Source organism: Eumetopias jubatus, unplaced genomic scaffold, assembly GCF_037043125.1.
Source record: "Eumetopias jubatus isolate StellerSeaLion01/CBP00866 unplaced genomic scaffold, mEumJub1_p1.0 scaffold_4, whole genome shotgun sequence".
Classification (NCBI taxonomy): domain Eukaryota; kingdom Metazoa; phylum Chordata; class Mammalia; order Carnivora; family Otariidae; genus Eumetopias; species Eumetopias jubatus.
The window spans coordinates 95,392,883-95,420,595 of NW_028274810.1; the positions used below are offsets into that span (position 1 = coordinate 95,392,883).

Genomic DNA, 27,713 nt, shown 5'->3' on the forward strand with positions numbered 1-27,713 from the left:
TCCCGTTTGTTTCACTAAGTCCAGCCGCTTCCGTTGGGAGGGGAGATGAGCTCATGTCTGAGGAACCTTTGGGGAGGGGCCCCTTGAAGGGGCAGGTGGGAGGCAGGTGCCCTCCAAGGTATTGAAACAGACTGACGGATTCAGCCTTGCCAGGGGTGGGGGATGGGGTGCTCCACAACAGCAGCCTCCTGCCTGCCCTTCCCCAGCACCTGGCCGCGCGGTTGAAGCAGAAACTACAGATTCAAATCCTGGCTCTACTTCCTTTGAGCTGTGCAATCTTTGGGCATGTGTGTAAGCTCTTGGAGCCTCAGTGTCCTCTTCTGTAAAATGGGGATAATGATACTTGCCTCCCAGAGGAGAGTTACATGAGATAATCCATGTCTGACTCATTCCTAGAGGTGGTTGCTCTTAGATTACGGTATTCTTGAAGGCTCCTGAGCGGAGATGCTCTCCTCGACCTCCACCGGTTTGGTGCGCCCTTCAGAGGTCCTAGAAAGAGGGGCATCGCGGTCTATTTCGCAGCTCCCCTCATAGGCATGCTGCAGAGGAGGCAACTGCTTCTTGCCCCCCAGCCCATTTCAGCTCAGGCCTGCTGGCCAACGTTGAGACCCATCCCGAGGGCAAAGGGTGAGAGTGCGGATGGCTCAGGGCCAACCATCCCCATGTCTGGGCCGAGGACCTTGGCTCAGAGCTGAAACTTGGGAGGGTCTGGGGGGCGCCAGGGAGTCCAGAGGGCCCCAAGGTCCTCCCCAAACCCCTCAGGACTCCCCTCCCTTCTAGCCCGGTGCCAGCCCTGCCCCTTTAAAGACATTCCTGAGGGCGTGGCTTCGGTGACGTCAGCGCGGGGCATGAATGAACACGAGCCGGTTCTCACCCAACTTCCATTAAGACTGGGGCAGGAGGCGAGAAGTTGCGCGCGGGCCGCGGGCTGGAGCGGGCAGCAAGGCGGGCGTGCGGGCGTGCGGGCGTGCGGGCGTGCGGGCGTGCGGGAGCCGGGCGCCGAGCACCCGGCCGGGAGCGAGGAGGCGGCATGGAGCGTCTGGAGCCCCGCGCCTGCCTGGCCCTGCTGTGGGGCTGTGTGCTGGCCGCGGCCGCCGCGGCGCAGGGCAAGGAAGGTGAGTGTGCGCGCGGGGCCGCCCCGGCCCGCCGCAGCCCGGGCGGCCCGACCCCGGCACCCCAAGCCTCTCGGAGCCCCGCGGGGCGACGCGCGCAACTTTGGAAATCGACCTGGCGCCTCCAGCCCCGGCGTGCTGGGGTCGGGAGGGCGCGCGCGCTGCCTTCGCGAAGAATCGGGGACCCCCGGCCCGGGGTTGCGGGGCCTCCAGGAACTGAGGGGTGGCGGCCGGGCGCGCGGAGCTCGGAGGCCGCGGAGAAGGGGCCGCGGCGCCGGCCACGCGGTCGCAGCCTTGGCGGCAGCTTCAGGAACGCATCCCGACGGGGACGCGGGGGGTCCCTTGGAGAACGGGGTGCCTGAGGGGCTTTCCGCGGACTTAGCCTCTTGGTGACCTGTCTTCACTAACCCGCTTGCCCCGATTTTGCGGAGAAGCATTTCTGTGGAGGCCCCTCATTTTTGGGGAGGGGGCTCTCCACCCGGCAGGGAGCCCCCTGCGGAAGCCCCTGCCCCCTGAGATTTTCTCCACGCCTCCCTTTGCCTCCAGTCGGGGAGGAGAGTATGGGGGGAGCTTCGGGCCGACCTGCCCACGCAGAGCCTCCCTGTCTTCCCAACCCGCATTCCCAGGCTCGGGGGTCAGGTTCGGGGCCGCGAGTGCGGACAGGAAGTCCCAAAGTCAAGCCGTTCTGAGCAAGGGGTGACTCAGAACGAGGAAATGCGGCAGGTGGGGGCGCGGTCTCTAAAGGTGTGGAGCCGTCACCCCAGGGCCACCGGGGAGTCCGGGCATCCGAGGGTGGGGGGACTGAATCACCCACCCCCGCCCCAGCGCTCCGGGAGCGGCGCCGGGTGAGGGGCCCGCAGACTTTGCCCTGGGCGGGGCAGGTGTGTGAGTGGGGGTGTTGCCCCTCCGCTAGGGTCGCAGAGCGGGTGGGGGCTCCTGCCCTTGGCCGAGGACCTTCCTGTCCGCCCAGCCGAGGCCGGCTTCGGTTTCCAACAGTGAGAGCAAGTTTTCCCCGTCGGCCTGGGCAGAGCGAGGCTTCCGCAGCCTCCAGCAGGGGGAAGTGCAGAGGAAACCCGGGCGGGTGAGAAGTTTCCTTGAGCCTTGCTTTCTTTTTCTGCCTCCCAAAAAGGGGTGGGAGGTTTTGCTTTTCCAAGTTGGGAGGAAAAGAGGCCAGAGCTGGAGCTCTTGGAGGTGGAGGTGGGGGGCGCATCCTGTCCCAGTTCCTGTATGGGTCAGGGCTCCGGGTCCCAACTTGCAGGAGTGGGCGGCAGGGATTTCTACCATCTTCAATACTCACCCCCCGCCCCCCCGCGCCCAGCTTTTGGTCCTCCCCCTTCCTGGGGGACTGCGCTTGGAAAAAAGGGGAGAGACAGTGGAATCACTACAGGCTTTTCTGGAAGGCTGTCCTGGGGGTGAGGGGATTAGGCAGGACCCACACTACTGAGCTACTGAGTGGGTGCCCGGCCGCCAGCCTGGAAGCCTGGAGCCGCCTGGTCCTGTGCCCCATTGTGCCCTCCCCAGCCTAGCGCACTAGCCACCCCCTCCATGAGATGGAGGAGGAAGAGGGTGTGTATTGGAGAGTCCTGGGTGGGGGAACATTTTTGCTTAGGCTCCAAGAGTCCCTGTGAACAACTCACTAGGTATGCCTACGGTGGTGGTGGTGGGTCTGCTGGGGGTAGATGGGGGTGGGTGTGTGGGCAGAGAGAAGGACACACAGGCCCCTTCCACCCTTAACCCAGTCTTCTGCTCACTTCCCTTTTCCTTTCTTGCCTCCTCCCTGTGGGTAGAGGAGCCAGAATGTATTTGGAGACCCAGATGGAGCCTGTCTGGATTCTCAGCGGCCACTGTATCTGTCCTCTTTTTGCAAAAGGGGAAACTGAGGGAGGCCCAAGCTAAGCCCTTGCCAGCCAGGGCCCTCTGCACAGAGGGTCAGATCTGAATGGCTGGCTTCTTAGGGCCGTTGGAGCCCTGGGCCCCTGGCATTGTGGTTTCATGGCTGATTTTCCTAGGAAGCAGAATAGCTGGGCACGGATACAGTGGTGCTGATGAGGTGGCTGATGGGAAGGGGGCTGGAGAGTGCTCCGGGGCTCTGGAAGGTCCTTGGCTGGGTTCTGTAAGAGCCCCGTTTGTCCTCTCTTCCCTTTTTTCCCACAGAGCCCCTTGTCTCTCCCCTTTCTTTAGGAATTAGCTGGTTTCGGTTAAAGTGGGATGCGGGGAGCAGCGAGGTGACCCCAGGTAGTGCTGTGTTTGAAAGCAATATGACATTCATGATGGAACTGAAGGCGAAGTCAGAGAGGGAGGTTTCCTGGGGCTGGCGACAGGGATTGAGGGCTCCCGGATGAACCCTGCCTAGCCAGGGCCTCCCAGTGAAGGTTTCAGGGGCAGCCAAGGGGCTCCCTGGCCCCCCCACCCCACCCCTCCAGGGAACGGGAGCCCTCTGTCCCTGAAGAGCTCAGGGAGAGAGCCGCACCAGGGCTGGGCTCCGGTTCCTGGTGATCGGTTCTAGGGAATTTCCAGGGAGGGGGCTGTGGCTGGAAGCCCCATGGGGAGGCTCCTTCCTGTGTGAAGGCTTCTTTTCTTCTCAGATGGAGCCCCATGATACTTCTAGAGCCAGGCCTGGGGCTGGAAGGGGAATGTGCTCTAGCAGGGGTGGTGGGGTCCCTCTGCGCCAGGTTAACTCTTCAGAGCCTGGGAGCCCGGAGCCCCCTCCCTCAGGGGCACAGTCTGCAGCTCCCTACCAGTCTGGGGAGGAGGGGGGGCACTCACCATTGTCCTCCTACCCACCCCGCTGGAGCCAGGAACCCCCAGATTCCTTCCTTTGTAGCCAGAACATTCCATTTGCTAGTGGGGTGAGTGAGTTTTCCAAGCCTGGGCCCCGGGCATGCCCGAACAAATCTGCACCCCTACCCCACCCGGTCCATCCACCCTCCCCTATCCCCGTAGCCTTGGGACAGGTGCCACATCGGATTTCCTCTTCCCGGTCTGGGCTGCGGGGCCCTTCCTAGAGAGATTTGGCCCAGGTCAGCGGCGGGTGGCTATGCCTCACATCAGGCCTGGGGGCCTTCAGCCCAGGGGAGGAGGCCATCCTCGCCCAAGGAGAGGATTTCCAAGACTCCTCTCTCCGTCCCCTCACTCCATCCCCACCCCTAAATCCGGCCCATCTCTGCCCCCTGCCTGCCCGGGTTCCACCCTCAGAGTTATTCTTCCAAGTCCTAGGCTTGAGGAATTCCGCTTCTTGAGGCCATACTCCTCATGCTCCAGGGTCCAAGGAAGTGAGTGCTTGGTCCTCACCGCCCCCCCACATAGCTTTACCCTCTGAATGGGGGGGAGGGGAGATGACATTGTCTAGGTTCCCTGACTGAGCTCCCCAGTGTCCTTTCTCTCTAGGGAGGATGGCGCCTATTGGCAGCTACCTGGACTTGACTTGGCAATGGAGGAGGGATGCTCCCCGGGGTCTTGGGTCTTGGCTATAGCCACTGAGCCTGGCGAAGAGCCAGGGGAGGACTGAAGGGAGCTGCCCAAGGGCAGGGCTAGATCTAGGGGAGGCCACTGGCAATGTGTCCCTCTGTCAGGCTCCAGATGCCTCTCTGGGGACAGCATGAGCCTGGTCCCTGATCCCTCTGGGCCTGGAAGTCCCCTCTAAAGGTTTCCAGCTCTGTTCCCCCAGGCACCACTGATAGGGCAGTAGCCAGGGTGTGAAGGCAGGGCAGTGGGAGCGACTTTCCCAGGGACGGGACCTCGCCAGCTGTGTATATCTTTGGGCCCCTCCTAGAGGCCCTATGGGTTCAGAGCTTTATCCTGCCTGCTCTGTGGCTTTTGTGGTGGGAAGATCAGTTTCCAGAAACCCCCCTCTCATCATCCCCCCTCTCCTCCCCTGGAGCCGTTCCCACCTGTTAACAGCCCTCTCGGAATGCCACGAGACACGTATGCACATACGTGTGCTGCGTATGTGTGTGCTATGTGGCCTGGGCAGGATGGGGGTGTTTCATGCTGCGGGGGGGGGGGGGATGTGGCAGGAGCAGACATGAGTGTCCCTGAGGCTCACATGCATGTGAAGTGCTGCTGAGGGGCCTTGTTTCTGGAAGCAGACGTGGTGGGCAGTGGGCGTGGAGTCACTTAGCAGCCCTGCCCGCCGCAGCTCTCTGCCCAGCCGCTATCCCTCCTGCTGGGCTGAGCTCTGTCCTGCTCTGCCCAGCTGGGGGCTGATGGGGGGGTGGCGTGGCTGGAGCTGTGGCCTGGGAGACAGGGGGCCTAGTCCTCACCCAGCCTGTCGCATGGCTTTGACTGGGTCCCCTCACTTCCCTGGGTCCCTGTTTCCCTCTCCATTGAGGGACAGGTCTTTGGGATATAGTAACCCCGTATAGTAGGGTCTCTCTATGAAAGCTGAGGAAGCCGTCAAGGCCTCTTGGGGCTCCTGGGGGACTCTCACCTTTCCCGCCATGGCCTGAGTCCCGGACACGCCCCCAAGCTCACGGGCCCTCCTCCCGTCTCTTCCAGTTGTGCTGTTGGACTTTGCCGCAGCTAAAGGGGAACTCGGCTGGCTCACGCACCCATATGGCAAAGGGGTAAGCCTTCAAGGTCAAGCGCGGGCATGGGGATGAGGAAACTGAAACCCAGGGAGGATGGGACCCACCTGAATCAAACAGCTCAGTCAGGGATCAAACTCCTGTTTCCCACACCAAACCCCTGTTTCCCACACCAGGCTCAGAGTCTGCCATCTCAGACCGGGGTGGGGGCCTGGGGGTTGGAAGGTAGGGAAGGGGTAGGCAGAAAGGGTTGGGGAGACAGCTGGAGGCCCCAGCAGAGCAGGGGACCCTTGGATGCCCAGCCAGCCAATGCTCAGAGGAACCCCCTCTGGTTTTCTCCATCTACTTCTTGGGAGGTAGCTCCCTGTCTTCAAAGTCCCAGCCTAGAAGGTGAGGGGTAAGGGAGAGACAGGGAACAGTGGCTCCCAGGTCCCCGTAGCCCCTGGGAAACGGGATCCAGTTCCTTCCTGCTGGGCCCCCTTCCCTTCTCCCCCAGCTGTTACCTCCCCTTCCTGTTAGGGGCTGAGTTTGTTTTGCTTTATCCCCACCCAAGACCTGCCCCCCTTCCCTGCCCGACTGTCACCAGGACTGGAGGGCAAGACACGGGGATGGACCCTTCGCCCGGCTTTGCATGATCCTGGGGAGGATAACCGCTGCTCTCTGGGCCTTGGGACCCCCTCTGTATAGCAGGCCCTTGCCGAGTTTGTCCTGGGGCCCTGAGGCCGGGAGAAGTACGTCTCCAGGGGGTTACTTGAGGCAGTTTCCACTGCTGGCCAGATCTGTGTGAGTCACATGCTTGTCCCTGGTCACCTTAGCCCTGTGCAGGCCTGAGATACAGCTCTACAGATTTCCAGGAGACTGCAGTGTCCAGCTGGGAGGGAACACAGACCACCTAGTCCAACCCACTCACCATACAGAGTGAGAAACTGAAACTGAGGCCCAAGGGCATTTGAGTGAGGCCTCGGCCAATGTCATATAGTGTAGCCCAGGCCTCTACCCCCAGTTCCTCTGCTTTCTTTCATTCATTCATTCATACACTTGTTCATTCAACAAATACTTTCCTGAGCACCTACTCTGTTCCACGTAGGCCCTGGGGGTACATAAATGACTTCGATGCCGTCCTTGCCCCAGTGAGTTCAAAATCCAGTAGGGGACAGATGTAGGTATCACCACATAGGTGCCAAGTGCTGTGATAAAGGGGATATGGAGACTGTGGGAGCCAGAGAGGGGGACACTTGGTCCAAGTCTTCCCAGAGGAGACTGAGCTGATGTTCTGAGGAGGGAAGAACATGCGCCGATCTGTTCCAAAGCCAAGATTTAAAAACTGTAAAGCACCGTCCTGATGCTTGGCACCTGGGCATTGCCTCTGGGCCTCAGTTTCTCCCTGGGTGCCTGCCCACACTAACCTGTCCCCCCCCCCGGCCCCCGCACAGTGGGACCTGATGCAGAACATCATGGATGACATGCCCATCTACATGTACTCCGTGTGCAACGTGGTGGCCGGCGACCAGGACAACTGGCTCCGCACCAACTGGGTGTACCGCGGTGAGGCCGAGCGGATCTTCATTGAGCTCAAGTTCACCGTGCGTGATTGCAACAGCTTCCCTGGGGGTGCCAGCTCCTGCAAGGAGACCTTCAACCTCTACTACGCCGAGTCGGACGTGGACTATGGTACCAACTTCCAGAAGCGCCAGTTCACCAAGATCGACACCATCGCGCCCGACGAGATCACGGTCAGCAGCGACTTCGAGGCACGCCATGTGAAGCTGAACGTGGAGGAGCGCTCCGTGGGGCCGCTCAGCCGCAAGGGCTTCTACCTGGCCTTCCAGGACATCGGCGCCTGCGTGGCGCTGCTCTCCGTCCGTGTCTACTACAAGAAGTGCCCCGAGCTGCTGCAGGGCCTGGCCCGCTTCCCCGAGACCATCGCGGGCTCCGACGCGCCCTCCCTGGCCACGGTGGCCGGCACATGTGTGGAGCATGCCGTGGTGCCGCCTGGGGGCGAAGAGCCCCGCATGCACTGCGCGGTGGACGGCGAGTGGCTGGTGCCCATCGGCCAGTGCCTGTGCCAGGCTGGCTACGAGAAGGTGGAGGACGCCTGCCGGGGTGAGTGGCGGTGTGGTGCCGGCGGGGAAGGGGCGTGCTAGGGCTGGGGGGAGGCTGTGCTCCTGGGTTCTAGGGTCAGCTTTGGCACCATTGGGACCTTGGGAAGGTCGCGCCTGCTCTGACGCGTGGTAGTTCTGTGAGTGGAAATCGCAGAGCCTTCCTGGATTTCGGTTTCCTTATTTTTATTTTTTTTAATTTTTTAAAAGATTTTATTTATTTATTTGACAACGAGAGAGGGAACACAAGCAGGGGGAGTGGGAGAGGGAGAAGCAGGCTTCCCGCGGAGCAGGGAGCCCGATGTGGGACTCGATCCCAGGACCCCAAGATCATGACCTGAGCCGAAGGCAGACGCTTAACAACTGAGCCACCCAGGCGCCCCTCAGTTTCCTTATTTATGGTTCGAGTCACTCATTCACTGAGAAGGAATAAATTAAAAAATGGTATACTGTGGAGATTATGAGCAAGGATTCTAGGACAAAAATGCCTGGGTTCAAATCCCAGCTCTACATTTAGCTGTGTGACGTTTGGCCAGTTTCTTAACGTCTCTGTGCCTGGTTGCTCACTCTGTAAAATGGAGAGGAACACGGGGCCCATCTTGTAGGCTTGTTATGATAATCAAATGACCTCACGCTCATGGAGTGCTTAGCTCAGTGCTTGGTACGTAGGTGCTTTTAAGTGTGCTTGTTATTTTTGATTCATTCCACAAATATAACTTCAGTATCAGCTATATACCAGCACCGTGGACACGTGGTCCTGTCCCCGGAGCTCGTTCCATCTCTGTTAGCTCACTGCCTGACCTTAGGCAAGTCACTTAACCTCTCTGGGTCTCAGGCTGCTCTTTGGTACATGGTGATGAGGGAACTGGACCCAGGATTCACACCCCCCAGCTGCACACGAATCACCTGGGGAGCTTTTGAAAAATGTCTGCATTGAGGTTAGAGTGGAAGGCAGGTGCAAAGTCTGCCCTCCCTGCCTGACCTTCCCTGGGGCCGTGGACCCAGGTTCTCCTGAAGGATCTTCTAACTGATAACAAACAGAAGCCAGAGGGGGGCCCAATTCTCTGGGACTCTGTCTGGGAACAGGGCCTGGGCATTAGTGAGCTCACATCAGGAGGCTGTGGCTTGGCACGGCCGGGGCCTGTGACAGCGGAAATCTCTACAGCAGTGTGGATTTTTTCAATGGGTGACTTTTTCTAGAAATGGCTGTGGGGCAGGGCATTTGTGGAATGCAGGCCAACCGTTGGAAGGCCAGCTCATCTGCTCTCTCTGGGAATTTCTTTGCTGAGATAAGCGGGGTGTTGAGAAATTGGGGTTCAGTCCCTGCAGTTGCATGTACCCACTGGGCAAGAGATCTTGGGTAAATCTCTCTTCATCTCTGGCCTAAAATAAGAAGGCTTTCTCCTTGGTTTTTTTAGCCATAGATCGTGTGACAGATGAAGTAGGTTGAAACGTTGGAGGAGCCTAAAGCCTTTTCTGATGGGCTCCATTTGCCCTCTCAAACAAATCCTCAGGACCTTGCTTAACACAGTCTGTAAACCCCTGGGTGAGAAGTTCCCTAGAAGGCCTGTGGTGTAGTCTCTGCTGCAGCCCTTCCTACCACCCCATTGTCCTTCCAGCTCCCTATGCTGAGTCTCTCTTCCCAAGGCGGCCCCTTCTTTAGGTGACCTCCAGTGCACACTCCCAGTTTCAGACAATGACTGCAGGGTGGGGGGGGGGCCTGGGCAGCCCAGTGGGTTGAGCAGGCTCCTCCCACATGACATCCTCACATAAGAATGCAGGGGTGGGGAGTGAGGGGCAGCTGAAAACTTTCCACAGGCTGGTGATTCAGGCCCTGCGGAGATAAGTGGATGTTGGGGTTGTCCGGCGGTGGGGGGGGGGCGGGGAGGCTCTCTCCAGTAAGGGGGGAGCAGGTTTCCTTCCCCTAGAGGTGGGGGGTCAAGGTTCTGGCAGGCTTTGCCGGTGAAGAGCTGCGTAGGCCCCGGATCTGGAGGACTGGTTTCCAAGAGCAAAATCTGACTTTATTGGTGGAACCCTCTCAATGGCCAGCTACCTGTTGCCCCGCTTTTTCCTCCTTGAGATCCCTCAGCGTGGTTCTTAGGGGCCCTCGGTATGGCTGGGAACCCCCAGCCTGGCTGCTCTACATCCCTGCAGATGTTCGCAGCAGCCTCCGACCACGGGTCCAGTGGAGATAAAAACAGGAGCGCCTATAGACAGGTGCACTCCATGGGCTGGCGGGAGCCAGGCGAGCACTTTATCAGCACGCTTGCTGAATTGGGCCCACCTGTCTTCGAGGCACTTCATGGACAGGAGACCGAGGCTCAGAGAGGTGAAGATACTCGCCTGGAGTCACACAGCGATGTATGGTCACAGTGGGATTTGAATCCAGGCGATGCAGCAGCGCCCAGGCCGGAGGATGGGTCAGGAAATGGGGCGGGAAATGACCAGTTCCTTTGGAATCCCTGACTCAGCTCCTGGCCAGGGGATGGAGCACGAGCTCTCTGGGCAGCCCCCGGTTGGCGGCTCCTGGTATGGGAGGGTGGATAATCGGGGGCCGTTACTGAACACACAGAGGGAGAAATGGAGGCAAGTGCAGGGCCGGCCCTCCCCGCCTGACCCTCCCCCGGGCTGTGGAGCCAGATTCTCCCACTGGGGCTTTTACTGATGACAAATCGTGCCCAGAGAGGGGTGTGGATTCCCTGAGGTCACCGAGCACCTGGTCCAGGTCATCTTCAGAACTCGCTGCTTTCCCCAGGAAGCTTGGCACTCAGGAAAGAGTTAAATGGACAACAGAAGGGAGGCACCTCCCAGGTGCTGCGATCAGACAGGTGGGCACCCTGCCCGGAGAGCTCTCCGAGCTATGTCAGGAATGAGCCAGCTTCACTCCAGGCCCCCGCCCTGCCCCTGGCCCTGCCTGGGGGACAGTGGAGTCGCTCAGGCTGACCAGCTTCTCCCCCGGGGCGGCTTTGTCTCTGCTTCCTGTGCTGGCATCGGCCGCTGAGCGGCTGGGGCCCTGCCTGGCGCCTCAGCCGTGGGCACTGCCGGCCAGGTGAGCAGGTGGCCGGCGGCTTTGGCCAAAGGCTCAGCCCAGCAGCTGGGAGGCCAGAGCTGGAGGTGGGCACCGTGGGGCATTCCCTCTTTGGAGGCTCCTTCAAGGGGCCCAGCCCCCTGGGGATGTCTCCTCTCTAATTTCTCTGTTACCCGCCCCCCCATTCATACGGACACCCTACCCAGTCCAGGCACCAGGCTGAGCATTTCATGTGGTTTCCTTCAGTCTTCACAAACCCAGAAAGGCTGAGGATGTTAGCTCCATTTTATAGATGAGGAATCTGAGGCCCAGAGAAGACACAGTGACCAGTGACCAAAAGAGCGGGGGCCTCGCGCGAGGAGGGCGGTGTACTGTCCCCAGCTTGCTGCCCTTGGCGTGTGTCCTCCCCATAAGCTGTGCGCCCTTGGCAAGTCCCCTCTGGGTCTCATTCACCCCACCTGTAGAATGGGTGGGTTGGACCCTTGCTGACCTAGTGATCAGGATCTACCTCCCGTGACTTTTACCAAAAGCCTGAGAACCCGGATTGCCCTGGTAAGCAGCTGACTGGATGACCTCACCACGTGAGGCCAGAAGCAGGGTCCTAGTACTGGCATCCTCAGTGGCCCAGGCCCAGCCCAGGGTCCATAGCTGAAGAGGAGGCACTACCTGGGCAGGGGACAGTTCCAGTCAAGGTGGTCTCGGGGCAAGTGGGCCCCGGGCTGTGTCCGGAGCAGTGGGCAGAAGCCCCGCTCAGTCAGGACATGACTGATCCCCAGGTGGGGGGCTCTGTGAGCTGTTGACGCTTGGGCACGTCCCTTCCCTGGCCTCACTGGCCTCATTTCTGTGCTATCTTCTGGCCTGCTGGGGTGGGTCCCCCACCTCTGCACCCTACCTGCCCTGCCTCAGCTGGCAGCTCCATGGGGTGGCCCCTCCCACCCTCTCCAGAGGTAAGTGGGTCCCCAGAACGGAAGGAAGGAGGCAGGGAAAGCAAACAGAAGATAAAAGGCTGGTGGTGGAGAGACAGCAGGAGGTGGAGGCTGGTGGTGGGGCAGTGGTGGCGGGGGGGGGGGGGGGGGGGGGGGCGGGGAGCCGTGCTTATCACAGGCTCCGGGGGAGGAATGTGCCTGAAGATTTCTCCAGGGTGTGTGCAAAGGGGGCAATCAGGCCAGAGGGACATCCCCACATGGGGCCGCTGGGCCCGCTGGGGAACGAGACACCACCAGGGTTGGGAGGTAGCAGTTCCCCTCACTGGCAGGGTCAATGACTTCTGGGTCACCATTTGCTGTCTGTCAGGGCACAGGACAAAGTCCACGCTCTGCCTCCAGGGCTTGGGGAGGTGGCTGGCCCCAGGTGAATGGCCACTGCGACCTCTTGACCCTGTGACCTCGCTACTACCAGTTGGGGAGGTGGTTGGGCCTCGGGGGGAGGGGCTCCACTAGGGGCGAGATTTGCTTCACTCCAGAGGGTGTATGTTCCTAAGTCACTCCACGCTGCCACCTGAGAGGCGGGCATTGGGAACTGGAAAAACCGGGGTGCAGCTCTGGGTGCAGCCACCGTGGCCTAGTTCCCTTGTTTGGTGTGGGCCCGGGCCCGCCAGTCAACCCCGGGCCAGAGAAGCTCTCCACAGGTGTGCCGAGGCCAGCCTCCTGTGCCAGGCAGGTGGACGTCCTGGGGCGCTGTCCCCGCAGGGTCTCCCAGGGCACGGTGACACTACTCACTCCTGGGGCGAGTGTTTAATGAACACGTCCTAGGGTGAGCCATTGACTCACACATTCATTCATTCATTCATTCGCTCACTCGTCCCTCCACCAAGTCAACAGACGTTAGCTGCTCACCTACTGTGTGCCGGGCCCTGTGCTGAGCCGTGCACCACAGAGAGATCGGGCTCCGCACCTGCTGCCAGTCCCATGGAAGGCTCTAATAGGAGCAGAAGCCATTTCAAAGGGAGTACACAAGCTAGGCTGTGAATTCCCCTGAAGCAGAAGCGGTGTTTATCTGCCTCACCATCATATCCCAGATGGTGCCAGACACGTAGGAAGTGCTCCATTTCTATTTGGTAAACATAAGATTGAGTAACAGATGCCCCCGTGGGGCAGAAGAGGGCCAGAAATTGGGCAGTCTGGGAGGGCTGTGGAGAGGAGCTGAAGCAGGGTATTGAGGGGTGCATAGGAGTCCCCCGGCTGGCTAAGGGACCGTGGGTATTTTGCGCACGTGGCTGTGTTTGGGTGTGTGTGAGCGCCCGATGGGTGCCCAGAATGCCAGGAAACCCAGCCAGGCAAGGTCAGAAAGACACGGGGGCTTGCTGCTGTCCTCCCCGTGAACCCCGGGGCCCCTGAGTACCGGCCCACTCTGGCAGGGCCCCGGGGACAGCCCCTTGTCGTTGTGAGGTGGGAGGAGGGGGCAGTGCATTCTCGTCAGGCAGACACATGCCCTGTTGACGCTGCTTCTCCACTGTATTATCTGGCATATCCGCAGCGGAAATCTCTCCAAATTCCCTCTTTCCTGCCGGCAGCAGTCAGGCCACCCCCGAGCTCTGGGGCCAAAGAATGGAACCTGACTCTTTCCCCACCCCACCTTCCTCCTCTTGGCATAGGACTGGGGGTGGGGGGCGGCATGGGGACGTCGTGGGGGGTGGCAGGTGGCTAACACCTTCGGTAGAACCAGGCCCAAGCCGTGCGGGCCTGTGGTCCCCTCCCCAGCCTGAGGGTCTGAGGTGGAAGGTGGTTCTGGGGGTCCCCCCAAGCACCCCGACTCCACTGGGCCTGGACAGCTGGAGCCAGCCCTTACCTGGGGTATAGGCCCCTCCAGCGCCAAATCACGGCCCTCGGGGGAATTGAAATCCCAAGGTAAAATGGCCCGGCTCTCTGGAGTCTCATTTTTACTTGAAGATTTGGGGAGGAGACAGCTATTTTTGTAATGTGACAGATATATAAGGAGGAACGCAGAGTACACGTGAGGGGCGCCTGGGCGGCTTAGTTGGTGGAGCACGTGACTCTTGATCTCAGGGTTGTGAGTTCGAGCCCCACATGGGGTACAGAGATTACTTAAAATTAAAATCTTAAAAAAAATACGTGTGGATTGCTGAAGTACAATAGGAGACAATTCCTCAACCAATGCTGTGGGGTTGATTCTACCCTTTCTTCACATAGGCCACGAATGTGCCGTGTTTGAAAAGACCTATGTCGACCCCCCCCCCCCCCACCTCCGGTGCTCTGAAATTAGTCTTGGGATCTTCTGGCTGTTAAAGCGGGTCAGACTTATCTCCTGTCTCTTCAGGCTCTTTTCAGAACGTCGGTTTCTCTTTGCTCTAAAATGAGATGCATGTGGGAGGAGAGGGGCTCAAAGTCAGGTGTCCTGGGTTTAGGCTTTGGTTTTGTGTCTTAGGAGCTTGTTGACCTAGGACAAGTGGTCTTGCCTCTCTGGGCCTCCGGTTTGTCCCCCTCAAAAGTGGAATGAATGGGGCGCCTGGGTGGCTCAGTTGGTTAAGCGTCTGCCTTCGGCTCAGGTCATGATCCCGGGGTCCTGGGATCGAGCCCCGCATCGGGCTCCCTGCTCGGCGGGAAGCCTGCTTCTCCCTCTCCCACTCCCCCTGCTTGTGTTCCCTCTCTCTCTGTCTCTCTCTCTGTCAATTAAATAAATAAAATCTTTAAAAAAAAAAAAGTGGAATGAATGATATAGTGCCCAAGTTAGACAAGCTTGTTGTGAGGACCGAATGAATGTGAAGCGCATGGTCCAGGAGCTGCACACAGGAGGTGCTTAATCAGCGGTCACTGTGTCGCTGCACAGAGCAGGAGTGGGGTCCCAGGCCCCCTGTGTCTTGGACAAGCGCCCTCAGGGCCTCTGCCGCGGTGCTGATGTGGCGGCAGCACGTGGCGGGACAAGCTGCTCGCTCACGGGGGGCGAGAGGGGCTGCCGAGGGGTTCTGTCCTGACTCCCAGTCCTGCTCCCCACCTCTGCTCAACAAAGGGAACTGGGCAAGGAGGGAGACTTTGAGAATTTGCTCGACGGTGTGGATCTGACTGTGCCATTTCGCTCTGCATCCGACCTTTAATGCTAATGGCCCGCATTGCCCCTGGCTCCTTGGCCTGGCATTAAAGGCCTCACTCAGTCTGGTCCCTGGAAACCTCTCGGAATTCTTGCTTCCCGCTCCCCCCTCCCCCATTTATTCCCAGAAAGCCATTCATACTTTCTGTGTGAGTCTTGCTCTTTCTCACCCCTACCTCCTCCTTCCAACATTTCTGCCCTGCCAAACTCCTACTCAGCCTCTAAGCCCCAGCTGAAATATCCCGCTGTGACTCCTCGGACCTCCTTAGCTCTTCCCTACTCCTTTATGGCAGACGTAGTCACCCAGTCCCACTCCCTGAGCCGTGCCATAGAGTGATATCCTGAGGTGAATAAGATGGAGGCGGGTACAATAACGGTGGGGTTGCAGAAGAGGTCCCTAAGGTGATCCCACCCCCCACTCTGGCCACTTCAGCAGCCGCCCAAGCCCTGAGCAGCCCTGCACCATGGGCCCCGTGTCTGGGCAGCTTCCTGCCTGTGAAGCCAGGAAGGGGCTTGGGGCAGGGGCAGGGGCAGGGGCAGGCTAGGGTGGTGGGAGGAAGAAGCCTCTGGAGTCAGGTGCCTGAGCCCCTAGCCGGTGGGGCCAGGACAGGACCTTCCACCGGGGGAGGAAACGCTGCTTCCTGGCTGCCCTGGTGAGGGGCGGAAATGACTCGGTCCTGGAAGTAGCTCCACAGAAGGTGCTGGGGGCCTGGCCTTTCCTGCTTCCTGGTGGGCCAGCCCCGGAACAGGAAGGCAAGCGGGTCCTGGGCTGGGGGGGCGGTGCGGACACCTGCAGGGGTGGCATCCTGAACGGGTGTGCCTGACCGCTGGGATGAGGCGGTGGTGACAGTGGGTCAACAGAGGCCAGTGTTGAAGATGCATTTACTGCCCTGGGCAGCTGTAAGGGAGGTGGGGACCCATCGGGCTGGTCTGCACAAATTAAAGGGGAGGAGGCAGGCGGGCAGCATGCTCCATCCGGTGCCGAGCCAGGTGTGAGATAGGATCCTCGGGTGAGATGTGAGCCTTGAATGCCAGGCTCAGGTGTGGCCCTGGGTGCGAGAGCTGGTGGGGGGGGTATGCAGAGGTTTGGTGCACACGGGCGAGGCCCTTCCTGGGTGCACAGCGTGAGCTGCGTGCTTGCCGTGCACTTTGTCTTCACAAGATGCTTTACCAATGAGAAACCAGGCCCAGAGCGGTTTAGCAACCTGCGTGGGGTCCCACAACAAGGTCCCACTAGAAAAGTCACTTCAGGTGGGACCTGGTTGAACTGATGTCTATCCCTGTGTCCGCCAGCCTGCTCGCCTGGATTCTTCAAGTCTGAGGCATCCGAGAGCCCCTGTTTGGAGTGCCCCATGCACACGGTGCTGGCCCCCGAGGGGGCCACCTTCTGTGAGTGTGAAGAAGGCTATTTCCGGGCCCCGCAGGACCTGCTGTCGATGCCCTGCACTCGTGAGTCTTGCCGTGGGTCAGGGAGGGTGGCCGGGGAGTGGGGGGGACGTGGTGTGCTGCTTGACACGTCCAGGCTACCGGGATCTGAACTCTGGCCTCTGCCCTCTGTGCAGGCCCACCCTCCGCCCCGCACTACCTCACGGCCGTGGGCATGGGCGCCAAAGTGGAGCTGCGCTGGACGCCCCCCCAGGACAGTGGGGGCCGGGACGACATCATCTATAGCGTCACCTGTGAGCAGTGCTGGCCCGAGTCGGGCGAGTGCGGGCCCTGCGAGGCCAGCGTGCGCTACTCTGAGCCACCGCACGCGCTGACCCGCACCAGCGTGACCGTCAGTGACCTCGAGCCACACATGAACTACACCTTTGCAGTGGAGGCCCGCAACGGTGTCTCGGGCCTGGTGGCCAGCCGCAGCTTCCGCACCGCCAGCGTCAGCATCAACCAGACAGGTGCGGGCCGCGCATCGGCAGGACGGCCACCCAGGGCTTGGCTGTGTCCAGAGAGAGGCAGCATCCATCCAGTGGTTAAAAAGCACAGGCTGTGGGGTTACGTCCGAGCTCTGTGACCCCTCTCAATTTCCTCACCTATAAAAATGGGAGTCTTAATAGGGCTCTCAAGAGGATTCAGTAAATTATTATATATAGGGCTCTTAGAATAGGGCCTGTCCACAGACAGGATATACCAAAAGTTAGCTATTGTTTGACTTTTATTATTTATGCACTCATAACTACTCAGAGGGCACCCCAGATGTGCCAGCCCATGGGGCCCAGGGCCTGTGGCTCTGTGTGTGCTGGAGCCAGAAGAAAACCAGCTTGAGATCTGAAGAGCCTGGGCTGTGGATGGGACTGGGTCTGGGGGCACTCGCCCCCCTCCCCCAACTGCCCCCATGTGGCTCCTCACACTCCCCCCCCCGACTGTCCTGCCCAGAGCCCCCCAAGGTGAAGCTGGAGGGCCGCAGCACTACCTCGCTGAGTGTCTCCTGGAGCATCCCCCCACCACAGCAGAGCCGTGTGTGGAAGTATGAGGTCACCTACCGCAAGAAGGTAACTCAAGGGGTCAGGGCTGACCCTGGCTGGGCTGTAAGCAGAGGATGGCCTGGTCCCATAGAGGCTTATTACCACATTCTGCAGATGAGGACACTGAGTCTGGGGTCTTCCTGAGAGTCACCTCTCCCAGGCCAGCAAAGCAGAGAGTTGTGGGAGGGAAGACACAGTGTTCTGGAATCCCCAGAAGAGATAGTCAGGGTGGGGGAAAGAGCCAGGTCTTGGCGATCAGACAGACCTCGGTTCGAGCCTTGGGTCATGCATTTGCTGGCTGGAACCTTGAGTGACTCACTTCATTTCTCCGAGCCTCAGTTTCCTGCACTGTAAGAAGAGTGTCAAGGGGCACCCGGGTGGCTCAGTCGGTTGAGTGTCCGACTCTTGGTTTTGGCTCAGGTCATGGTCTTGTGATCATGGGATCCAGCCCCATGTTGCATTGGGCTCCACACTCAGCTGGGAGTCTGCCTCTCCCTCTGCCCCTCCCTGTGCTTGTGCTCACACTCTCTCTCAAATAAATAAATAAAATCTTTAAAAAAAAAAAAAGTAAAATCTTAAAAGAAAAAGCATCGAGTTTGCTAATGTGAGCTGCCTTGCTAAACTGGGCTGTGGGTGGTCTCTGGTGGGTTGAGCTGATGCCCTCGCCCTGCCCTCACCCACAGGGGGACTCCAACAGCTATAACGTGCGCCGCACTGAGGGCTTCTCGGTGACCCTGGACGACCTGGCTCCCGATACCATCTACCTGGTCCAGGTGCAGGCGCTGACGCAGGAGGGCCAGGGTGCCGGTAGCAAGATTCATGAGTTCCAGACGTTGTGTGAGTTGGGCAGCAGGGCATGGGCTAGGCCGGGGCCCTGGAACAGACAGTTGGGACGTCTGGGAGGAGGAAATGGATCAAAGAACTTAGAAATGCCCCCCTCCTGGTCAGCCAGGGCCTAGGAGAGCCTGGTGGGGATTGGCCCCAACTCTGGGGAGGGGTCCCAGGGACATGCGTTCAGGGCAGCATTGTGAGAAGGAGGGACATGGGGTCCAGCATTTGCAGACGCAGTTCCAATCCTGTGTCGTGGAAAAAGTCCCACGCACCTGGCGGTTCCTACCGTATTCCCTAGGGAAGGCCTGTCATTTACCATCTATGAAATGGGAATAAGTATTCTCATGAACCATCACAAGTAAAGGCATCCAGCACATGTCCCTAAAGTGGCCCTTGGGTGCAAAGGGGGCATTGCCGGGTGCCTGGGTGGCTCAGTTGTTGGGCGTCTGCCTTCGGCTCAGGTCCTGGTCCCAGGGTCCTGGGATCGAGCCTCCGCATCGGCTCCCTGCTCTGTGGGAAGCCTGCTTCTCCCTCTCCCACTCCCCCTGCTTGTGTTCCCTCTCTCGCTGTGTCTCTCTCTGTCAAATAAATAAAATCTTAAAGAAAAAGGGGGCATTGCCATGTTTTAGGGTGCAGGGGGGGGCTCCCTTGTCAACAGCTGGTCTCCCCTGACAGCCACGGAAGGATCTGGCAACATGGCCATGATTGGCGGTGTGGCCGTTGGCGTTGTCTTGCTTCTGGTGCTGGCAGGAATCGGCTTCTTCATCCATCGCAGGTTCGTCGGAGCCCACGCCCCGGCTCCCCAAGGGCTGAGGTGGGACGCAGAGGGGCGGGAACCTCGGTTTCCTGTCTGGAAAATGGGGCTGATGGTAATCTAATCCCTGCCTCGCGGGGCCCGTGAAGATGCAGTAAGCTGTCAAGTGCCCAGCACGGTGCCTGGCACGCCGCGGGGGCTCAGGACATGGCGGTTATTATCTTTGCTCTCGTTAGTAACGGTGTGTCCACACTTCCTCTGGACACGCAGACAGGAAGCTCTGGGAGCTCTAATGAGGAAAGCTTTCATTATGGCCACTTAAGGGGCCATTATGGGGCGTAGATCCCAGGGAGGGAGCCCTGCTTGCTCATTTCCTCCCTGCCTCTCCCAGCACACCAAGCCCCCACTTAGGATGGGGCGGCTGGAGAGGGGGGCGGGTGGCAGGAGGCTCATGGCCAGAGCAGGTCGCTGACCTCCCCTGTGTGTTTGGCTCCCCATGGGGTTCTCTCAGGAGGAAGAGCCTGCGGACCCGCCAGTCCTCAGAGGACGTTTACTTCTCCAAGTCAGGTGAGATGCAGCGCCCTTCCATGCTCGGCCCCGCCCCTGCCAGCCCCCCAGGGCCCCCTAGTTCTGTGGTGGAGATGGGGCAGCCAGGGCGCTCCCAGGGCTCTGCAGGGGGGGGGGGGACCCGGGGCTTCCTTGGGTGCCTCAGAGGGGCTGAGCTGGCAGCTCAGTGATCATCATGTGGCCTCCTCCTCCTCCTCTTGGGTGATCCCTCCCCAAACTGGGACCCTGCCTCTCCTCCCTTCCAGAACAATTGAAGCCCCTAAAGACATACGTGGACCCCCACACGTACGAGGACCCCAACCAAGCGGTGCTCAAGTTCACCACCGAGATCCACCCCTCCTGTGTCACGCGGCAGAAGGTGATTGGAGCAGGTGAGTGTGGCGCCCTGCAGGGGGGCCCGGGACCGGTCGGGGGCACCCGATGGCCGGTGGCCGGGCTGACTGGGTGCTCCTCCTGCCTCGTCTTCCCACAGGAGAGTTTGGGGAGGTGTACAAGGGGACGCTGAAGGCATCGGGGAAGAAGGAGGTGCCCGTGGCCATCAAGACGCTGAAAGCCGGCTACACGGAGAAGCAGCGGGTGGACTTCCTCAGTGAGGCCAGCATCATGGGCCAGTTCAGCCACCACAACATTATCCGCCTGGAGGGTGTTGTCTCCAAATGTGAGCGTTGGTACCAGGGTGGGGACGGGACCTCGACCCAGGACCTGACCACCCCCAGTGGGGGTGAAGAGGGGCTGCTAGGGCCACCAAACGGGGCTCTGTGCATAGCTGTGCCCACCGCCCCCCCCACTCATGCCCCCCGTCTACTCTGGCCACCCCCTGACACCTGTGCCGCCCTCTGCAGACAAGCCCATGATGATCATCACTGAATACATGGAGAACGGGGCCCTGGACAAGTTCCTTCGGGTGAGGCTGCGGGTTGGGGTAGGTGGGAACCCGGGGCTGGTGGATGCTGGGGCCTGCTCGGCGTGCTCGCTCCATTGGGCTCGGGGGCTGCTGGCTGAGGGCCTGTGCTCCGCAGGAGAAGGATGGCGAGTTCAGCGTGCTGCAGCTGGTGGGCATGCTGCGGGGCATTGCGGCCGGCATGAAGTACCTGGCCAACATGAACTACGTCCACCGCGACCTGGCTGCCCGCAACATCCTCGTCAACAGCAACCTAGTCTGCAAGGTGTCTGACTTCGGCCTGTCCCGCGTGCTAGAAGACGACCCCGAGGCCACCTACACCACCAGTGTAAGTGTTACGGCAGCTGTCGGCCCCCCCCCCGGGGTGAAGCGGCCTCCACACTGCCCCAGGTCCCCTCACCTGTGCACCTGGGCGTGGGCCTCCGCAGGCAAGAACGCCTCCAGGGAGCATGGGCCAGGGGCCCTGGCTCTATCCGGCCTGGCTGCGAGAGTCCTGGGGCTGGCCAGAGGGACGGTAGTGACCGGGCCTGGGTCCCCTGCAGGGTGGCAAGATTCCGATCCGTTGGACAGCCCCGGAGGCCATTTCCTACCGCAAGTTCACTTCCGCCAGCGACGTGTGGAGCTATGGCATCGTCATGTGGGAGGTGATGACGTACGGTGAGCGGCCCTACTGGGAGCTGTCGAACCATGAGGTAGGTCCCCGCACCCTGCCCTGAACTGGAGCCCTTTACTCCTTTCTGTGCCCTGGCGGCCGGTCAGAGAAGAGTTTTGGGGGCTCGTTTTCATCTGGTACGTTCAGTAAATGTTTATCGAGGGCCTACTATGAGCCAGGCCTTGTGCTGGGCTCCAGAGCCAGCCCCTGCTACCAGTCGGTGGCCGGACACGGAAACGGGTAGTGGGGAGGGGGTGTGCATTCCTGTGTGCGTGCACCTGTGTGTGTGCGTGCGTGCGTGCGGTAGATGCATTTGTGTGCATGTGAGTGTGCTCACCTGGTGCCTCATGCGGCCTGGGGACTGAGGTGCAGCGAGGGCGCGGGGGCACGACACGGAGTGGGAAGTGGGCTCTAGCTGAGTGGCTGGTGTAGACGTCCCGGGACTGGAGGGAGGCTGGCTGCAGGGCACACGGCGTGGCTGCTGCCTGGGCTGCTCCGGAGGGAGCAGGGTCAGGAGCCCCTTCCTCCGTGGAGCTCTGGAGACCGCCCCCTTAGCGTGTGCCCTTGGTGCCTCTGACACTTGCATGTCGGACTCGAGAAAGAAGGCTCATCCCCTCTGTGTCTGGGGCTCCCCTTCCCTCCTGTGCCCACCTGCGCGCGCGGGGCCTCTGCAGGGAGCCTGCAGGGGTGTGGTGGCCACGTGGGCATCGCTGACCGTGCAGCCTTCCCAGGTGATGAAAGCCATCAACGACGGCTTCCGGCTGCCCACGCCCATGGACTGCCCCTCCGCCATCTACCAGCTCATGATGCAGTGCTGGCAGCAGGAGCGTGCCCGCCGCCCCAAGTTCGCCGACATCGTCAGCATCCTGGACAAGCTCATCCGAGCCCCCGACTCCCTCAAGACCCTGGCTGACTTTGACCCCCGGTGAGTTCTGTAGCTCCCGTGCGCAGTAGCCCCCAGTTCTACTCCTGAGCTGCTGCGGGGTGGCGACCAGCCAGGGCCGGTGGGCAGGGGGCTCAGGACTTCCACGTGGGCTTTGCTTACCCTGGATGGGGGCTCAGATGAGACTAGGAGAAGCAGTTGACATACATGGGAAATGTGCCGGGCCCTGCGCTCAGCGCCTGACATGTTTTAACTCATTCAAACGACCGATGAGATGGGTCCTATAATTATCCGCCTTTTGTTGATGAGGAACCTGAGACAGGGCGATTAAGTATTTTATGTGCTGGCAGGTGGCCAGGCTGGGGCTGTGCCTCCAGGAACCTGAATCTTAACATTTTGTTATTTTGTGGTTATTGGTGGTGGTGTTGCCAGTGGGAGGGTTGGGGTAGGGTGGCAGCAGGAGTGCTCCTGACATGCCAGCCTGTCTGCCTGAACCCTACCCGACTGGGCTTCTCAGTTGCCCAGATAAGGAAACTGAGGCATGGGGCGGTGGGGTGGGGTGAATCTCCCAGGTTGGGGAGCGGCAGGCTGGGGGCCCTGGGGCCGGCTGGCTGCTGTCGCCGCTCACCGGCAGGTGGGTGATTCCCGTTGCAGGGTGTCCATCCGGCTGCCCAGCACCAGCGGCTCTGAGGGGGTGCCCTTCCGCACGGTGTCCGAGTGGCTCGAGTCCATCAAGATGCAGCAGTACACAGAGCACTTCCTGGCAGCCGGCTACACCGCCATCGAAAAGGTGGTGCAGATGAGCAACGAGTGAGTCCGGCCCCACCTTCTCCCCACCTCCCCACCACGCCCCTCTTCCTCTTTCTCTCTCCTTTTGGGGGCAGACAGGCTTTCCAGGAAGGGCAGAGCCGGGCCGGCAGCCAGGAATTCTGGGCACTCGGGCCTGGCTCCCCTCTCTTCCTGCAGCTTTTTGGGAATGGGAAAATAATAGTCATTGTCCTAATCAGAGCAGTGTTTCTCGCGGACTGACTGTGTGCCTGAGCACTTTGAGTCAGGCCTCAGGATGACTTGGCAGGTGGGGCTTGTCCATCTCGCCGCAGACAGGTGGGAAACTGTGGGGCGGAGAAGTGCAATGACTTGCCCAGGGTCCCATGGCCACTAGGGGCCCAGTAGGGCTCCAGCCCTGGTCAGTGGGGGCCCAGAACTCAGGGACCACGGAGGTCATTAGTGGAGAAACTGAGGCTGAGGGGATAGGTAGCCTGCCTGAGGTCACACAGCCAGTTAGAGGCAGGGTGCCTCTCCAGGGTGCCGAAGAGAAATGGGCAGAGCCCTTGGACTTCCTGGCTGTTGCCTAGGAGAGAGTGCCATAGGCCATCCCCTCCCGGGGACTTCTCCCCACATGGTTGTCAGGCTGTCCTGTGGGAGCTCTGCTCTCCCCTCCAACACCAGGGACCCTTCCCGGCATGGCCTTGGCAAGGACACCTCTTCTCATCCCTGGAGGGGGAAGACATGATCCTCTTAGCTTTTGTGCCTCTAAAAATAGTGTTAAGTCCCAAGAGCCCAGCTTGTTTAGGGTCCAAGGTCAGGGCCGGAATGGGCCCTGGGGCTGGGAGGTTTTGGGAATCACATGGAGGGGTCCATCCGGGCCTCACACAGTTCTGGGGCACAGAAGTTCTGGGATCTGAGCCCGAGCAAGAACATTCTCCAGGGCCTCTGAAGACCGCTCAGCTGGGCTGCTGATTGCCAGTCAAAGCTTCTTAAACCAGGCGGTGGCCCATCCCAGGGGACGGGGAGTCAGAGCCAGAGCGGGCCAGAGGGAGGCCTGGGGAGAGGGGGTGGGTCCCAGGCTTGGGCTCTGCAGTCACACTTGGCTTCAAGTCCCACATCTGCCACTTCCTAGTGGGAGACCTTGGTCAGATTTGGTTCCATCTTTGAGCCTTGGTTCCTGTTTCCCAGCTGTGCAGTTTGCATGGGTGAGAGCAGGTGATGTGCCTGGTACACAGGAGGGGCTTAACCCATGTCACTCTCCTCTTCCCCCCTCCTTGACCTCCTTGCTCTCAGCCCGCAGCCTGTGGGCAAAGGCCAGGGTTCCTGCACCCCCTCATTTTGCCTGGGAACCTAGAACAGCCCCTCGGCCCCTCTAGGGGCTCCCACCGGGGACAGCATAGCTACTCTTGTGGGTGAGCAGAGCGGAGCGGAGGGCAAGGAGAAGGGCTTACAGGAAACACATGTTCTTAGAAGCTTCCTGAAATAGCCCGGGGTGCTCCTTGGCCAATTCCTTTCCCACGAGCAGGGATGGGGCTGTCCTGGATGGATGGAGGCTGTGTGTGTGTGTGCATGTACGCTGTGTTTTGAAAGGCCTGAATAAAGGCAGGAAGTCATTCCACGCTCCCTCCGCCTCCCACCAGCTCGTTGATGCTCCAAGCTGGGGCCCGCGTGACTCACCACCACTGCCTCCTTCTTCATTTCAAATATATGAAATGAATGGGGATCTTAGAGCACTTTTTTACCCTGAAGGCTGTGTCTACACGTGCCGTGAGTCCCAGTTGGGAGGCAGGGAGCTGGTCTCAGAACTCAGCATTTTCCCGGATGGGGTCGGGTCAGGGTTTAGGCTTCAGTGTCCCCTCCATCCCCCACTCCCGTCCCTCCCCAGGGGCCGGCTGCTTGCCACCTTTTCTCGGGTTGAGCATTCACCAGGTTATTTTGGAGTTGCTTGAGTTTCTAGCCAGACTAGTGGTTCCAAATGTCTTTTGAGGAACTAAGGAAGTGGTAGATATTATAGCCCCAGAAAATGCCCAGTCTAACAAGAGGCCCTGTCCAGTGTCTGGGGTGATGCAACACAGCTCTCTGGGAGGGGGGCCCAGGCCGATGGGGCTTATGGTCACCACGTGCCCTCAGCATAGGCCTGGCACTGATGCACTGTTTGCCGAGGGAACGAATCAGTGATGTGTGAGGCTCCAGGAGCCCTCTCTCGCTCCCTGTGTCCAGGGCTAGTGCGCAGTAGGTGCTTGATGGGGAGGTGTGGCCTTTGGATTTCCCAGGGCCAGGGCCGGCATTGAGAGTGCTCAGGAAAAAGGTAGCCTCAGTCGTGTGTCTCCCTACCCCTGTGATGAGAGTTGATGGGCGTGACAAGAGGGAAACTGAGGCTGGGGCAGGCACGGTCTTGGGACGGTCTGTGACTCTCATCTTATGTGCCTCTGTGGTTAGCAGATGAGGCAGGGAAGGTGTCAGGGTCTCTTTTGTGTGAAAAAGAGTGGAGCTGGGGTAGGTGGCTCAGGAGCATCTGAGCAAAGCTTCCCATTTTACATATACAGAAACCGAGGCCCAGAGACAGAACAGGACCTGCCCAAGGCTTTGATGAAGTCCAGGACTAGAATTTGGTCTCTTGCCTCCCGGCCCAGGGTTTTTGCTTCCTAGACGGGCCTCAGGAACAGCCTCAGCTCCCACCCTGTCAGATTAACTACACCAGCCTGGGAGAGGGACCCAAGGCGGCCGGGGTCGTGGCTCCATGTTCACTCATTCATTCAGCAGATACTTCTTGAGGACCTACTGTGTACCAGGCCTATCCTGGAGCCCAGGGGACTAGGTGTCTGCTCTTACCCTCCTGGCAGTCACTTAACCCACTGGTTCTTAAATCATACATCAGGGTCTTTGGGACCTGATAAGATGCAGACTCCCTGCTCCCCCGCCCCGTCAGAACTTCAAGGTCAGTGAGTCTGGACTTAGGCCTGGCATCCTGCCTTTTCAGGAAGTGCCTCCTTCCCCGGGGGTCCCAGGGCTTCCCTGGAAAGCCACACTTGGAGACCTACAGGTGTGGGGGAAACAGCGCTGCTTTTTCAACAGCCCCAGCTGTTTCGGTTAGAATGGCCCGCGGTGGTGGGTTGGGAAGTTCTCCCCGGTGTCTGACTTCTGGCCTTCCTGCTGCGGCGGGAGCAACCAGCCCCTCCTGGAGGTCCCTGAGCCATCCTCCCCATGCACCCGGGTCTGCCCTTCCCTGCCCGGTGCTTCTCTGAGGGCTCCCAGAGCCTGTGGGAAAGTCATGTCTCCGGAATTGCAAACAGGAGCTCACACTGTATAATTAGTTTCATTTACAGCCAGGAGACGGCCCATAAAAACCTGGGTGTTTTCATGGGTTTGGGCTGATGGGTGAGGGTGGTGGAGGAGAAAACCCCAGAGTGAGCAATAAATGTCCTGCTCCAGGGCTCCTGGGAGCATAAGTGGTTTTACAAGGGGATTGGGGCGGGGGGGCATAGAGAGGGGGGCAGGAGAGGGCCGTGGGCTCCTGGGCACATCTCCCCATCTGGCTGCCGCCTTCCCCCTCTGCCACCCGTTTCCGGGGGATCGCCCACCCTCCAGTTAGGCACTCATCCCATTTTACAGGTGAGGAAATTGAGGATGCTAAAGGGAGAACACCTGCCTCGGGGGTGACCTCGTCACCTGATTGGTGACCGCAAGCCCCTCCCCTTAGCCGCCTGCACATGGAACTTTAACCCTTGAGGTCCCCCTGCAGTGTTTCCTGAGTTCTTCCTCAGTTGTCAGCATGGAGCACTCGGAGGGAGGAGGGGTGGAATAAAGTGGTGGCTGGGAAGAGGCCTGGGTCGGGGGAGCTGTGAGCAACAGCTGGAGGGTCCCTGCCCCCGCTCCCCAGTCCCCAGTGATGGTGTCCACGCTGCTCCCGGGAGGAGGCTCTCTGAGCCTCAAATGTTCAACTCTGCAAAATGGCGGTGAAAAGAGCACCTGCTTCACAGATGACGGTGTAGATTGCACCGGGGAGGGGAGAAGCTTCTCACAGAGTGGGAGTGGGTGCTTCTATCACTTTCCTGACTTGGTTGATGTTAGCAAGCCTTCAGGTTGTGGATCCTCCCATCGAGCCTCGGCCCGCCCGCCCCCCCAACTCCCTCTTCTCCTCACCTCTCCCCAGCCCCAGCCCCTAACTCCCTCTCTCCCTCCCCTACAGCGACATCAAGAGGATTGGGGTGCGGCTGCCCGGCCACCAGAAACGCATCGCCTACAGCTTGCTGGGACTCAAAGACCAGGTGAACACAGTGGGGATCCCCATCTGAGCCCCGGCAGGCCTCAAACCCCCTTGGCCAAGAATACTTGAAGAAGCGGAGTGGTCTCCCTGCTAGCTCTGCACTGGGCCACCAGGGACCTTATTTATTTCTAGTTATTCCTTACTGATGCCACCCTGAGGCCTCTGCTGGGGGGGAGGTCTTGGACAACACCTTGGCCTATACTGGGGAGATGCTCAGGGACCCCGAGCTGGGGGCCTCTTCGTCTTCGAAGGACAGACTGCCAAGCACTTAGCAGGCGCCGCCATGTTCCCAGCATGCCCTGGGGCAGGAGCCCCGCCAAGGCATTTGGACAGACACAGGACATTTCCAAACTGACCTCCCCTTCGCTGTCTCGGGAGGTGGAGAGGTTAGCCTGTGGCCACGTGAACAGGGTACCTCCAGCGCCACCCACAAATGAGAAGACAGCCGGCAAACTCAGCTGGGCAAGACCCAAAGTGGTTCCCCGGTCCCTCTGGTGCCTTCCTCAGCCCCCCAGGCCCTGTCCTCAGCCCCAACGGGCCGAACCTTGCTTCCCTGGGGCCCTCGCAGGATGCTTGGTTGTGTTGAGGTTTTTTTTAAATATATATTTTGTACTTTGTGGGGAGTATGTGTGTGTGGCAGGGGGCCCAGCCAGGGCTGGGGGGCAGACGGTGGCCTGTGTCATACATTCCCAGGCTAGGGGCCAGTCCATCCGGTCTCCCTCCCCTTTAGACAACATTCACTATGTCAGTGTTACTGATTTTGTTTTTGTTGTATTTTTTTCGAACCTTAATTTATTATTATTTTTTTTTATATTTATT

General features: G+C 59.8%; 1 protein-coding gene across 1 annotated transcript; it reads left to right on the top strand.

The window, feature by feature from the left end:
- The first annotated feature begins 1,030 nt into the window (after positions 1-1,030).
- On the top strand, positions 1,031-27,713 carry EPHA2 (EPH receptor A2). Its single transcript, XM_028108611.2, has 17 exons — positions 1,031-1,115; positions 5,610-5,677; positions 7,072-7,741; positions 16,103-16,258; positions 16,372-16,704; positions 17,183-17,298; positions 17,955-18,108; positions 18,778-18,877; positions 19,368-19,423; positions 19,669-19,794; positions 19,896-20,081; positions 20,266-20,327; positions 20,443-20,652; positions 20,867-21,016; positions 21,708-21,901; positions 22,514-22,669; positions 26,817-27,713. Exons 1-17 carry the CDS (start codon positions 1,031-1,033, stop codon positions 26,920-26,922), a joined length of 2,928 nt encoding a protein of 975 aa, XP_027964412.1. The 3' UTR covers positions 26,923-27,713.

What these genes read in the sequence shown, in the direction of transcription:
- EPHA2 (XM_028108611.2), top strand. Translation starts at nt 1,031, where the DNA reads ATGGAGCGTCTGGAGCCCCGCGCCTGCCTGGCCCTGCTGTGGGGCTGT. An exon ending in GGGAGCTGTCGAACCATGAG is followed by an intron (nt 21,017 to 21,707) that starts GTAGGTCCCCGC and finishes CAGCCTTCCCAG; the next exon opens with GTGATGAAAGCCATCAACGA. An exon ending in GTGGTGCAGATGAGCAACGA is followed by an intron (nt 22,670 to 26,816) that starts GTGAGTCCGGCC and finishes CCTCCCCTACAG; the next exon opens with CGACATCAAGAGGATTGGGG.